The sequence below is a fragment of the Camponotus vicinus genome, unplaced genomic scaffold (assembly GCF_025532165.1).
Source record: "Camponotus vicinus isolate PSW18456_S1 unplaced genomic scaffold, iyCamVici1.0 SCAF_3, whole genome shotgun sequence".
In the NCBI taxonomy this organism is placed as follows: Eukaryota; Metazoa; Arthropoda; class Insecta; order Hymenoptera; family Formicidae; genus Camponotus; species Camponotus vicinus.
Genome location: NW_028141967.1, coordinates 25,035,081 through 25,050,345, shown reverse-complemented (window position 1 = coordinate 25,050,345; position 15,265 = coordinate 25,035,081). Strand labels below are relative to the sequence as shown.

At 39.8% G+C, this 15,265-nt stretch overlaps 1 protein-coding gene across 5 annotated transcripts in view; it reads right to left on the bottom strand.

Moving 5' to 3' along the window:
- The window catches only part of Ipk1 (Inositol phosphate kinase 1), a 73,639-nt gene that overhangs the window by 41,739 nt on the left and 16,635 nt on the right, over positions 1-15,265 (bottom strand). For 3 of the 5 annotated variants that reach the window (XM_083095327.1, XM_083095326.1, XM_083095328.1), the window contains one exon: positions 1,748-1,800. The exons of 1 other annotated variant lie outside the window; for it this stretch is intronic. In XM_083095327.1, the coding sequence (XP_082951453.1) occupies positions 1,748-1,800 (53 nt within the window). Of the gene's footprint in view, positions 1-1,747; positions 1,801-13,164; positions 13,275-15,265 lie in introns of those variants that run through there. One more of the 5 variants, XM_083095329.1, reaches the window with a different exon arrangement.

The following is a 15,265-nucleotide window of genomic DNA, read 5'->3' as shown; positions in this document are numbered from 1 at the left end:
TTTGTTGCGCGATTGCGCTGATTGTGAGTGCATCGCGGCGGTCGTCGAACTTGGAGCAAAAGGTTCCGCGAGTCGAGCGCTCGCTACCGACGCGTTTTACCGCTTTTCCCACGGCCCCTATTCCCTCGCCGCTCGCAGTGTTTCAATCGCGTCGAGGAATGGCGGAAGGAGGCCGAAGTCGTTTCGCCAAAGAAAAACTCGGCGAGAACGTCGACGGACGGTGCGGTCGATCGGTCGCGACTGGACATGTGGAACGATAAGCGGGTCGAGCGCGAAATTATTCATCGACCGTTTGTCGATGGACAACAGGGATATAATCGGGACCGTTGGTTTACTCGAGAGAAAAAAAATCCAGGTTTTCGCCAATTTTTATTTTCGTCCATAGTGATTCGAAATTTTCTCGAAACAATTTTCAGATACGTTTAAATTGTCGATTGTCGATTGAAGAGCGCGAAAGAGGAACGAGACATAGAAACATTTTCCTCCGTCTGATTTCTCAGACTACGGGAGCGAGAAAAAGAGGAAAAATTGGACCTTGAATAATTCCAGAATTTTCGTCGGGTTCTCGACAATTTCGTCTCGCCGCGGGCAGTCTTTATTTTTTTAGGACCCCTGCCGCACGCAACATTCTTTCACGTAATTTCGTCAGAGGGAAATTTCGATGCGTAAGCTCAAAGTATAAATAAGGAGTCTCCTGCATCGATACTCGCGTCGACGCTTTCTCGAGTGTGCTGATATTTTACAGTCAACATGGACAATTTCAAAGATATGCGATATCGATAGCCGAAAACACGCGTTGCGTGTTTTGTGATCTCGCATCGAAATTTATACATGTTTGTGCGGCTGAAAAACAGATTGGACGTAGCGTTCTCAAGAACGGATCTCGCGCATTAATCTCAACGTTATCTCGACGCGTTATAATGTCGCTCGCCCTCGACGCAATCACTTAACTTGTAAGATTATTTGTGTTGCGAGAGCGCGCGACTGCTTTAATGCTGGATAAAAAAATTGCGTCGTGCATTTGCGGGGAAAAGGCGATGCCAGCGAGAGAAAAAGACCTCTTCTTCCAGAATCTCGCTTTTCCCAACAAACGACGATATCGATTCTATACGCGACGCAGCAACGTGATCTCATGCGCCTCGTGTAATCGTCGCACGTGGCAAACGCATACACGTGGCGATAATAATTCCGTGGTATTATTTATACAATGAGCGTATTGTTGTACAAAGCTATATATCGGCAAAATGATTTGTAACGTAACGAGTATCGAGAGAGAGTTTCTCGAGCTATTATTTACAGCTCTCATTTTCCGTTCAATTTGGCGACACGATTACGTAACGACACCTTTGTAGCAATTGTTATGTAACTCCAATGAAATCCTTCCCCGTGTCATTATTCGTGTTCCTTGTGCGTAATACATTTCATGTAAAAATGCACATCTTCCTCTCGCGAGCGCGCACACTGTTACTTAAATTACATTTTAATGTAAAGACTTAATCTTTAAATAATAATAAGGGATCTCTCTCGATTACTTAACCAGTTTTAAAAGATGATTGCGTATTTTTCCAAAGTATCTTCGTATACAAAATCGTATGCGAAAAGAGAGAGGAGGAGTTTTATAATTTATATGTATTTTATGCAGTATTTTGAAATAAACAAAATTTCTGAAAATTTACTTCCGCAATCATCTTAAAGATACAAAAGTAAAAGAAACGAATTACACAACAAAATTAGTACAAAAACTCACCCGTGGCAATGTTGCGTCATAATCAAGGACGAATAGTGCTCCACTAGGCTGTCCTGCAAATAACATTTTTGCTTTTAGTTGACCAATTTGCAAATTAGTTTCACTTACTTAATAAAGGTGTTTCGCGTACATGCGCAAGAGGTACAATAATATCTTGGATGAAATTACGACGTAAATCTAAAAGCGTCGATGTTATCGGAATTGGATACTCGTGAATGAATTATATTAATAGTTTGATGATTGACAGTCGTGTGCTCGATCTCCCCAATGATTATGTCGACGAGTGTTATATTTTCAGTCGAGGAAAAAAACTCGATAATCGCCACCCGACGTATACGTAACTACGCAGTGGATATAGAGAAGAAATCGCTCGGCAAGAATTCGCGCCGCTTATGGCCACCAGGCGCTAAAGAACGAACGAAGGACGGCTACTATTTAAATTTTGACCCGTTCGTACATCTTCGGCGCGATCTTTCGACTTTGATAATCTGCGTTTGCATTTCGAACAACATCGATTAAAAACAAGTCGCATCTGATTTTCTTTTCAAATCATCGCTTTGATTAAATCGTTCGGGTAGCATGATTATCGATGCTTCGTAATCGAAACGTGAGACAGAAATACGTCTCTAGAGTTTTTAATTTTACACACGCGCATTTCTTGCATCGATAAAAAAATGTAACGGTAGTAAACGTATGTGCGAAACGAAATCATTTTATCATTTTCACAATTTTTGTAAACGTTATTATTTCGTGATTGCGTCAGAATCTTTACATTTTTTTCCGCTGCTCTCACGCCATCGTCGCCATCGTCGCCATCGTCATCGTCGTCGTCGTCATCGCGAGAACTCATGCATTTTAACGACAATTTTGAAATTGTAATCCGTAGCCGCTCGATCATCTAAAAAACCGATCGGTTCCACTGCATAATTTTACGATTCGCGTTTTTCCCCGGAGACGCACGCGCAGAAACGCACGGCGTTGAAAACTGGGTCCACCGTCATTTTCGCGATAAAACCAAATTTTCCAACAATTGGCTTTTATATCAATTTCTTTGCTTATCATATTTACAAATTTCTTGATTAATTTGAAGTGTTTTTAATTATTTGATGCCTTCTCGTGTCTTGGTTGCGCGCAGGCTGCGTTCACATAACGCTTCGTGTCCTGGCAATTCTAATTAGAAGCAGTGCGTATAATACACTTATGTAATTTAATTGCAAAAGAATCGAGGAAAACGACGAAAATAGCAAGCAGGGAGAAAATCAAAAGAGATAATTAACGGTTTCGATTGACTAGAAATTACATAATTAACGGGCAATAATTAAATATCCCGTCGCTATCTTTATTATCATCGTTATTGTCGTTGCAAACTCGTTTGCGATGCTTTCAATTTACGTTGCGTAAATGTTACGTCGCGCCTTCGTGTGACATGGAGCGATGTTTATCAATCATTTTAAAAAAAAAATTCGTTGGATTATCCCAATATTTTAACAAAGTATCGCGATACACACGCATACACACACCTCGCAAATAAACTAAATTGGCAATTTAGACGGACGATAAAAATGGTCGAAAATATAACTTTATGTGTCGGAAAAAAATTATATTTCCAAGCGCTATTGTAACGTTGCATGTAATACATATTACGTATACGTAATACGTCGATCGATGGGGCAGACACAATATCGGGCGCGGCTATAACTCGGGTATATAGCATCCCGACGGAATTATAAATAGTCAGCCCCGATTCAAATACGTTTATCGGCGGATTAGCCATTTTATTACGCCGCATCCCAAAGACGGCACTATCCCGCAAATCGTCGACGACGCGCAATTAATGCGGCGTTAATATTGTAACGCGATATAGTGACTAATTAACGCGTTTGTTCTTTTTCTCCATCCTTTTTAAATTATTTTATCTCTGATACATACGTGGATGTATGTAGGAAACAGTCACGACCTTAACGATTTTAAACGACGCGAGAAACGCATCTCTAGCGGAGCTCTCCTTTCGCGACCATAATTTTTCTCCCGGCTCCCATAATTAACAGTATATGTACGCTGGAGCCATGTAATGCGCTCGCCCTCCTCTTGTTCGCAAAATACACCGTTAGTTTTATGTTTAATTATGACTTGTGACCGTTCCTTACAGTTAATGGCGAAAGTGGAACAAAAGACCAAAACCATTCCGGGAGAAACGGCGATATAAATGCAATTTGGCGAACGGCTTAATCCATTAACGGATACATTGCGGCAGAAACTCTGCTCAATCGTGGTTACGTTATAGCGCAAACCATGTCGGAGAGTGGTGAATGTCAGATTCGTGACGTTCACGCGAAGGAGATTTCGCACCGTTTCCGGCTAAGGAAGCGCTAAGTAAGATTCTACCTTACTTGGCGGCGCAAACACGCGGTATCTAATTAAAAAAAAAAGCAAACAATTCGCGTAAGACCGGAATAAAATTATCGCAGCTTTATAAATTATTGCAAATTATCGCGCGGTTGCTTTATATCGTCGAGCAAAGATGACCTCTCGCTCGGGTCCACCGTGTATACCGCGGTCGTAAACTCCGCCGTCTCTCCGCGCGCTCTCTGTAATCTGCGTGGCGCGTAATTCACGCAGATTGCAGGCCTGGGAGTGATGACGGAGGCTCCGATGTCGCTACACGACGTCCAGAACCGAATATGGCTCTCGCATTAATGCACTCATCCGCGATCGTGCTTGTTCTCTTCATTTCTCGTCACAGAAATTGTTGCTCGATCGGGAAACGGCAATCTATATACGGCTACTTATCGCACGCGCGTTTGTTATTATTATTTATAGCGTCTTTTGTCTCGCCGACTTCCTCGACCATTTCGATCCGACGCCTATCCTCTTCAAATAGCGCGAATTTTCCTCATATACAGGGTGAGCGTCGCGCGTCCGATATAATTCCGTCCGACACGTCAGACACTCATAGTTGTCTCACCGCGAGCGGAAATGCCGTCTGGATCGCTATCGACGTCAATGTGTAGGTAGGTAGGTAAGTAGATATACCCTTTGCGAGACGATACGGTAAATATCCGAATGCTGTGTCAACTTCATTCACAAAGAATGCGTATACAGAGTGGGACGAGTCTTTTATACTTGTGTCTTGGACTCTCTCGTATATTATCTCCAAATTAAACGTAATCGTCTTTCTTTGAAAAATCCTTTTATTTATTTAAAAAATTGTTATCGTTAATATTGAAATTTGTCAATTTAGCAAACTATATTTTTCTCTCTGTTCTCCATTTATTCCTTTTGTCTTTATATACGACAAAAAGTGAAAAGAGACTTGAAGGTAATAATACACGCGAGCTTCTCGCCTTTCCGTTTCACCCACGTGTATTTTACACATTTCAACAAGCTCCTCGCTTCCCTCATTAACATGTACGACGCATCTCCTGGTTGTAGCGCATCTACGTCGGTCGATTAACGAGCGACAAAGGCAAGCGGTGAATACGAGTCGCGAAGAAACACCCTATATAAGTTTATACGCTGCGTCGGAGTATAAATAGACGCTTATGACGTAGCCCGAGAGTCGAGATCCACGAGGTCTGCCCCCTCGACGAAAACAACATGGCAAGGCAAGCCGAGCCGAGACGAAACGAGACGAGATACGAGGGACGTGTAGCAACTATACCTCCTGTTGGGAGTGTATGTGTGCGTGCGTGTGTGTGTGTGCGCGCGCGCGCCTGCGTTGCGTGCTCGAGAAACATGCGTTTCTGGCAGAAATAAACAATCGAGAGGATAACAATGGATTCGGAAATCTCAAAGCGTGCGATAACAAAGATAACGATTTATCGATAGCGGTGGTTATCGCCAGTTGAATCGAGTAATACGCAGCACGACGTGTCGTTTTATGCGTTCTCGCGTACACATCTTGCGTAGAAAGATTGGCGATTTTCATAATTTACAAACTTTGCGCGAATATGTTTATACACTCGTCTCTAACGAGGCTATGGAAACTCGGTAGCTTTCGCCAGCGTCTCCTCTTCTCCCCGTTTCCGCCCTCGACTTGTACGTAAACGGAAGAGACTCTCTTATCGAGCATTATCTCCGTCTTCTTTATGCGCGTAGATACTAATTTCTTTCGAAGCTAGTGCGCTGCCAAAGATCAAACGAATCTCTCCTTCGCATTTTCATCGCGCGATAAAACGCGCATGAATTTGTTATCAAAGAAAACACGTAAGAGCGCCAATTCTTTATCGCCGTGTTTGTTTGACGCAAATACTCAGACGACCACGTCGCGCGATAGCAATAATATTTGATCGTCGAATTAAAGGTCTGGTTATGCGAGTCGAGCGACGAAGCAAAGAAGCATTTTGTTCGATTACGGAGTTTCTTTCGCGAAACGGAGCTCTTTAGCGTTTAGAGATAAGGAATAAATAAAGAGGTTTGATTCGTGCAAAATCGAATAATTTTGCATTCTTTCCGTTCTCTCTCTCTTTCTCTCTCTCTATCGATTTTTCACTGAAAAAACAAACATTTCACGCGCCGCGCCTTTCGAGGCTCGCAACGATGCCGTTATTACTCTGTAATCGAGCAAAATGTCTAGTCGGGTAAGCCGCAAAAGTACGGCACGTTTATCCGCGATAAATGATTGTTTAGCGACGGAATTTGTCGCGATCTTCGGCCATTTGTCTTTTGATACGCGCTGTACAAGCATTTGCCAGAGCACACGCGCGTGGCGCAAACTGTGCACGGTTGGCATGGCAAAAATAAAAATAAAAATAAAAACACGTTCGCGATGTGCGGCGCGGCGAGACGCGTAACGGCGAGATAGGTTCAAATCTACTTAGACGATCATTAGCGTCAAAGCTGGCCGTAACTCGCTGTTGAAGCGACGGCATCTCTCTCTTTCTTTCCCCCGGCTTTGTCGAGAGAAACGCGAAAAAGAACGATCGCTTTCGACTCGACGGAAAATTCATAACGGAAAGCCGGCAATTAACTCCTTCGTACCGTGAAAATTCCACTTAATTCAACGCAACGCGAATTAAACCTCCATATTAGCGCGCGTAACGCGAATTAAAACCACATTTTACGTTAATTATTATTTCATTTTAAAGTCATGTAGATGTGCATTTTGCTATAATGGGTGGTCTTACAAACAAATAAAAAAATTAATCGAGAGGGAATTTATAGAAATAACGTAACATTAATTAACAAATTTTTGCTGGAAATTATTACACGGTATTTTCACGTGTACGAAAATGTATATACACTTCATAATATACTAAATTGTAATTGCATAAAAAAATGTAATTTCAAGTTTAATCAAACGACGATATTCGCATTAGTATTCGATATGAAAGCGTCTCGCCGATCAAAGAGGCGGTCAATGGAAAGGAGCCGAAAGGGGAGGAATATGTGAGAGGGATACAAGAAAAGGGAGGATTATATGCGCGAAAGAAGCGAGATGAATCTTCCAGCGGCGGCTGGAGAATACTGACGCCCTTAATCAAATTCGCCGTTCCAATAACGAAGCTATCCCGAGATGCGGGAGTCGGGAAGAAGAGGAGGAGGAGGAGGAGAAGTATCTGGAGAGGATTCACTTCCGACTAGCCGGCACGATGGATCGACAGCGTTTCGAATCTCGACAAGTAAAGTTGGAACGACGGTGGCACGAGAATTTGAGAAACATCCATTTCCCGGCTCGTGTCGTCGACTCCTTGCAACGTTTGCATTTCCAATTTCCTGCCTCCACACGTTACCCTGATCACGGCTACGGAAGCAAACGAAAGAGAGAGAGAGAGAGAGAAAAAGTACAAATTACATTTGATAAACTCAAAGATTAGTATTACGCGAAAAATCACGAGTTTCGTTTAACGAAAATGAAGCAGGAGGAGATTAGAAAGAAGCGAAAAAAAAAAAAGTTTCCTTCTTATAGAGAACCTCCCTTCCTGGAAACGTCGGAGAAATTCCCTACCACGCCCTGAGAAAGGTCGGATGCTGCGTACATTCCGAGGGTGAACAAAGAAAAGAGCCGAGTGGTAAGCAACACGAGGGAAGCTTTGCGTAAGACCGATCGCGTGGCGCTCGCACTCTCGGGAAACATCTGTCGGAGGTGGCGAACCTGCGCGAAGCGAAAACGTGGCAAGTAGCGCTCTTTCTATTACCGGATCCAGCGGCAAAGTGCATCCGATGCGAGGACCAAGGAAATTGTGCCGCGTTCGAAGAAGACGATTAGCAATTTTCGAGAAATCGGTCAGGATCTTGGAGCGTATCTTTGTTGCTTCATCGACTCGTTTTCGCGGTCTTTCTTTTTTTTCCTATGATGCCTTAGACACGCTTTCTCGCGTATACTCGGCAAACAAAGGCTTAATTTCGAAGCAGCGTTTAACTTAATTAAAAAGCGAGATAATGGGCGACGTATTCGCAATATCCAGTCATTTCACCGCACGCTTTTCTCTCACGAAACGGAGCGCTCGATTGTTCCGGGCGCAAAATGTGAATACAATGCGATCGTGTGATAACCTTTCGGGACGAAGATTACGGCTTCAGAATGCGCTTAACAAAGAGACTGGCACGGACCTGCAAGACCGTGACCCGAAACTGACGTGCACGTAGGTAAACGATACCGAGAAGGCAGAACAAGTCCCAACGTATTTGAATCGAACTTGGATGCGCTCGTAAAATCGTGTTGAAAAGAAAAGAAAAAAAAAAAAAAAAAAACATTTGCCTCGAGGAAGATGAGCTTCTCAGCAGGGAAGGCGACGAGACGAAAGGCATAATGGTGAAGGACGCAGAAGCTACGTATATATAAAGACACATACCGAGTGCTCCGAAAAATCGCATCTTTCTCGTTAACTTCTCGCTGCGTCAAACTTTTCATAATAATAAAAATATCTCTATTCTTAAAGCTTTATGAATATTTCTCTTTTTAAGAAATTCTCATCTCTTATTGTAATGTATATAAAATAAGTTTAGTAAAAATCAGGTGAATATATATACTATAATGACATTTTAGGAAAGGATTGGAAAAACATAAACTAAAAACATAATGCTTATTAATGGCGATCAATCTAGACTTGTCGAGTAATTGAATCAAGAATAAATAAAACATAATGTTGCCTTGTACTAATTGTTCTTGTCAGAAATTCTATTTTATTATTTTGACTGGCAGACTTTAGACAAAGTTGAAAGCCTAAATTCTTTGCTAATGCGGCACGTCCTGCGCTGCAAACAATCGAAGAGAAACAATTACGGGAACGTAGCCACGCCGTAAATTATACCGACGCAGTCGAGAGATTAAATTAAATCGCCGAATGCATACCTACGCGTGAAATTTCACGTTTAAATTAACATCGCGTGCCTCGCCTCGTCATTGATACACACGACGCGTTCGAGTGGAAAAAAAAAGAGAGAGAGAGAAAAAAAGAGAAAAGATCCGAGGGGAAATTAAAACAAAATATAACGCGGTTTGCGCGGGCGACGACGTAAATACTTGGTGCTCTGTGTCGGAAATATTAAGTTAGGTCAGTAGCTGCGCGCCCAGGCGATAATTTTTACGCTTACGTTAGCGCTAAAAACAGCTTTGTGTTAGTCGGTGGACGCGATCGCGTATATCGTGGCCGATGTATAAAGCACGGATTTGCATCTATCGATGGACAACGATCCGTGTCGAAAATACGATAAAGTTTAAAGGCAAGTCCGGGTAAAAATGCAACGCGGATCGAGTCCAAGAATAAAACCGCGTCATCATCGCTGTAATTTTTGCACGAAAAGAAAGTCCGTAGCTTCTGGAGGATAGCGCCGCAAAAGAAAGTTGCCGTAAAACGCGCGCGCGAGACTCATAAAGTCGCCGAGAACAAGAATACATATTTTCTTCGATTAAACGTGACGCGCTTAAATGCGATTCGATTTTGCGGAGGCCCCAAGAGAGTGGGCGAACTGGAGCGCCTCTTCCACGAGGAGGGCCCCTCCTCGTTTCTGCTTTCACCCGGCGCAGCTGTCCCTCGTTTCGTTTACGTCGCGTAATGACTTTTCTGCGCAATCAATGAGCGCCACCAATCTCCTCTCCCACTCCGAAGCAACGATTAATAATGACTAATCGCGCGTACACGTCGATTTACCTGCCGTCAAAATGTCAAAAGCGTATCTCGAAACTAAAATGAGATCCAATGAGAAAATCCGTCGAATTTATACTGAATAAATTGAGAAGATATAGAATAAATTAAGAAAATGCGCAATACTCCTCCTGCCTTAAAAACAGCGCGTCTCAAGGATCCCAAAGTGTGATAATCTCAGAGTAAAAACCACGCTTTATATCAGCTAAACCTCGCATACATCACGCGGTTAAAATTTCCGTCAAGATTAAAGCTCTACAAAACTGATAATTATGTTTCGCGCGTGTGAGTATAAAATTATTTTCCTTAAAGATAAGAAAAAACATTTAAATTAAATTGCTTTTTGAAAGTACAAATAATCGCTTTTCGAAAAGCAACCGATACAGTTATATTATTTGAATATTTCTGAAACAAAATATACGCAAACAAAAATTGAAAGCTTAAGGAATTAATATTCGAAGCCGTTTAAAACGAATGGCATTAAAAGCAGAACCATGCTCGTTTGAGTCGACGCGAGCCTACTGAATACAAATCAGTGTTTACACTAAAACGAATTTGAAAACACGCGAATCTCATCGATTTTATGCCACGATAATTCGTATTATAATAATCATCCAAACTGAAACAGAGATGAATAAATTTGATTTTCGGAAACTTTTAGCGACATGTATTTTTAATAATGCAATAATATTAAATTTTCGCGAGTATTTTTCTCGTGATAAAATGTCAACTTTGCAAATATAATCACAATTTCTATTCTCGTTCGCCGATACATGTATATTTTGATGTTCCTCGTATATTTTTGACAAAAGAGAATCAAGTTTTTTTTAGAGATAAAATATTAAAATTATAGTTTGACGACAGTTTTAGTCCGCTGTAATTTCGCAGAGCGCGCTTAATCTCGCGTAGGAAACGACTTTTTCGCGCGTGGAAATTGAGGCGATAAGGATGCGAGCAACTCGAGTTTGACCGCGATCTGTTACCAGTATCTCCTGCCAGATGCCAAACGCTTCGCACCAACAAGTTTACACGCGCCGTACAGCTAATTGCGGTAATCTAGCTTAATGTACTGGAGAGAAGTAGTTTCGGCTGGTAGCCGGCGGCGAGATTGTTACGAGAGATGGAGCATCGGCCGCATCGGAGTAATATTCCGAATTTCCCATACAATCTAATTCATTACATGTAAAATCGCGGACAAGTCGCGAATATCGGATATACAATGACGTAATAATAATAATAATAATAACAACAATAATATAAACATGACGTAAAAGCGCAACGAGAAAAAATTTTCACAACGATTGCAAACGATAAAATGTACGTCGCTTTGGCCCCCGTAAAAGAGAACTTTGAGGGGAGAACCTGTTTTAGCGGCGTACAGGGGAAGTTAATCCATCTCGTTATACGAAGACCCAGTCGACAGCCAGTCAGTCAGCCGTCCACCCCCGAAGGACTGCGCGCGACAAGATAATACGAATAAAACGCGATTATCCCCATTGAACAATGAGGAATCGGAGCCATTGGATATTCAAATACAATTTTCACTCCTGCACCTCTTTCTCTCCCCTCATTCGACTGGGCGACTTAGACTTAATTAAGGAAAAAAGGAATATATTTTATATAAGAGAGACGTAAGAGACAACAATATATAACAATAATTAATAGTACCAAATATATTTCAGAAACCCTTCGAAATAAATGGTATTAACTGCCTCGAGAGAGACCCAAATTATATCTCATTATTGCTACATCCGCAATTTATATGGGACCAAGCATAATTATTAACGCGTTGCGTTATAATTATTAATGTATTCCAGGTATTATATATTATTCAAGCCAACATGATTAATCATGAAAGGCAAACTAATCATTAGAGTTACATTGCAATGTATAATCAATATCAAATTATTACTGAAAATCAAGTAAGAATGCAATATTTGTGCGGCAAAATCAAATAATTGCATTCTCGCTAAAATATTTTTCGTTCGATATATTTACTCCATAAATGTATTCGTTTGCATACAAATACACCTCAACGTTGCTAAATCAAATATTTTCTCATCAGTTTGTCTCTCAATTCTAAACTGTCTCTTCAAACATTTAATATCTAACAATTTTTCGAAGATTACTGAAAATATTATGTTTCTCGTCTTATAATACTCTTCTCTTTCATAGAAACCGTGCGCACGATCCGTGTTTTTGACACGCGTGCAGCTGAAAACGCGCGTTCTCTATTTCAGAAAATATGAGAACATGGGGGCGATATATTATGTCTCTCCCCCTTTACACGCCATGTCTCCGCGACGCGCGATGACTCGCTCTTTGTCGTTCCCTCGACGTAATAGAAAATCTGCGCGTACGCCAAGCAATCAATTTTTATTGGAGCAATATTTCGCGATCGCGCTGCGCAATTCGTGCCACGGAAATACTATAAACGTCAAGATCGATAAATTTCGGCAAAATCAAAGGTAATTTTCTCATGATATAACGGGAAGATAAATCTTGAATCGAGCCTAACTAAACGCAATGAAAAATTGGAAACGGTGTCGTTGACATTTCGTCGTTTTAAATATACCAGAGAAACGTTTTTTAAAAATCTAATATCATGAAATATTGTTGTAAATATACATCACAGTATGCGATATGTAATATTGTAAAAATAACGCGAATGCGATGAAAGACGAGCCTAAATATCCGAATATCGCGCTAGATTCTGGCCACGGATTGCCTTTTACCGGATGGCAGCTGGCAAGGGCCAGATGTTGATCGTTAATGGACTGTACGGGTCTCTCAAAGTGCCACCAGACACGATCCCCCCTCAAACTGCCCAAGTTCGTCTACGAGACAAAAGACTGACAGATCGCGCCGGAAATAAGAGTGAGAAATCGTCCGAACGTAAAAAGCGCGGACTATTTTATTCACGATTCATCAAACGTTTATTTTTTTTAAATTACCTCATCGAGACAATCGCTTCAAATTGCTTTTTCAATGTAAATGTTAATTAATTTCTGGGTCAAATTATTATTAGGACAAAAGCAAAGCAAGGCATTAATAAATAAAGTGGAGTATCCAAAAGCATATGTGGAAAACTAATTATGCGCAAATGATTTTTTTATTTGTTCTTTAAACGGGAGTTTAATAAAATAAATAGCATAATTACCGAAACAAAAAAATTTTTTTTAGATAAGATATGATATAAGATGAAAATCCCATTCTCTCGTATAAATAACGTAAATAATTTTAAATGTTAAAAACAATATTGAAATATTTTAAATGCGTAAAAATATTTATCGAGATAAACAAGTGATGAATATTTTATCAATTACTCACTTTATAATTGATCGCTCCGCCATCGTCCAATGTCCTTCTTTCTTATCCTCTTGCTCATTTATAGCACTCACTCGCGAAGATATGTTGAATTATAGATAGCGGAATACGGTAATTGCGCGATACTTTGCACGGCACTCGCGATGTTAATCATTTGTGACACGAATTTTATTTTAAAACGACGAGAAAGCGATACGAAAAACAGTCGCATTCATTATTTCGACTGCCATTACATAATATGATCATTTTAGACAAATTTATTTTTTTATAATTTATATATAGTTGTATGTTGTAAACGAATAAATATAGTTGAAGGTAAACATTTGCGATAGATTTCGATATATTTCACGAAGAATGCATTTTAACAAATGTACGCATACATTCATCGAATTTATAATACGCAATTAATAAATATAGAGAAAAAAATATATATATATAATGACCATATTTATTAATGAAACGTATCGCGTCTTTTCGTCATGTTGGATCAAATCGCAGCGATATTTTTACATGTCGCGAGAACTAATCGATTACACGAACTAATCATCGTTTAAAAATGATCGCATTTCTCGAAAAATAATGATGTACGCAGCGATTCACGACACCGCCGACTCGTTCGAGTCTCACTACACGAATAACAACAAGGACACGACAATGTAAACAATAAAGCTCCGTACGCCGAGCGTCCAATTTTTTTAACATTGTGTACATATTACCATATTTATAATATTCGCCGCTTTGCTACAAAGTATTTAACGTACACTGTGAAAAAAAATACAAAATATAATTATTAATAAACGGTTTTAGATCAATTGCAAAATGACATGTAAATCAATGAGAAAATTGTCAATTACACCATTCTTGGACCGAATGATTAAAGGAAGGAAAAACCATTTATATTAATTCCGTTGATTAATAATTAATTCGAAATTCAAGAACACAGAATATTTCGCATTTTATTTCGTACATAAAAATTTCGCGATACGATCAAAACAAACAACACGCGAGATAATTACGTCACATAGTGTTGGGCGTATAAGGTATGTATTGTTTACATGCTGCGACCTTGTTATTCACGCGACGAAATTCGATCAAACAAGTAACATTACGAAACGCTCCGCATATTATCCTTCGAGAAACGCGATTCCTTATTAGAATAAGCGACAATCAGCAATTAATTAATCTTTGCGATAAACGACAAGATTAATATGTCGACTATTTGATTCAAGTAACGAAAAAACGCGACGTGTGCCGATTATTAATAATAATAAAATAATAATATGTACTTTGAGAGATTTATATACGTTGGAAATGTAATAATTATTAAATTAAATTTCGATCGCGCATCTTTTGTCGATCCATTGTGTCTCAATTAATTAACTAAATTTGCATAATATTGCGCGAGTGTGCATATCAGTGTGATGTTATTTTCGTGTTTTTCGGACATTAACGAAACGTCGTAGATACAGCACAGATTGATTTCGAGTCGAACGACGATTCCGCGATGTTTAAATAATACATAAATTTTCGTATGTTACACACACAGTTTGTGAATATTTATTTTTAATCTTAACTCGTATATTCATCCATTTATATTATATGAAATATTATAATGAAATGATGAATTTACTTTCTGTGACGTAGCCTATACGCACGACAGCAACAGACGCATTGTCATGACGAGTCATTTTCGAGTGCCTAATCATTGCTCTCTCATCGTAATACATTAAAATGCGCGTTACACGCATGAGTGATTAACATTGGGATTGCCATGCAAAGTGTCGCGCAATTATCTTATTTTTCGCGAGTGAGTGTCGTGTGAGTGCTATAAAGAAGTAGCAAAAGATGAACAAGAAAAAAGAAAAGACGTTGCAGAGAAAGACGTTGAATGACTGCGCAGCAATTGTAGAGGTGAGTAATTTATAAATTATTTGTGTAGTAATTGTAAAAGTAATTGCTTATTTATTATTTACAATTAATAAAATTAGCTTTTTTAATTTCCGCTAATAATTCAGACTATCATGTTCATGATAAATGTCCAATATTTTATTCGAAAATATCCATACTATCTACATAAAATATTAATTATAATAAATTAATATTT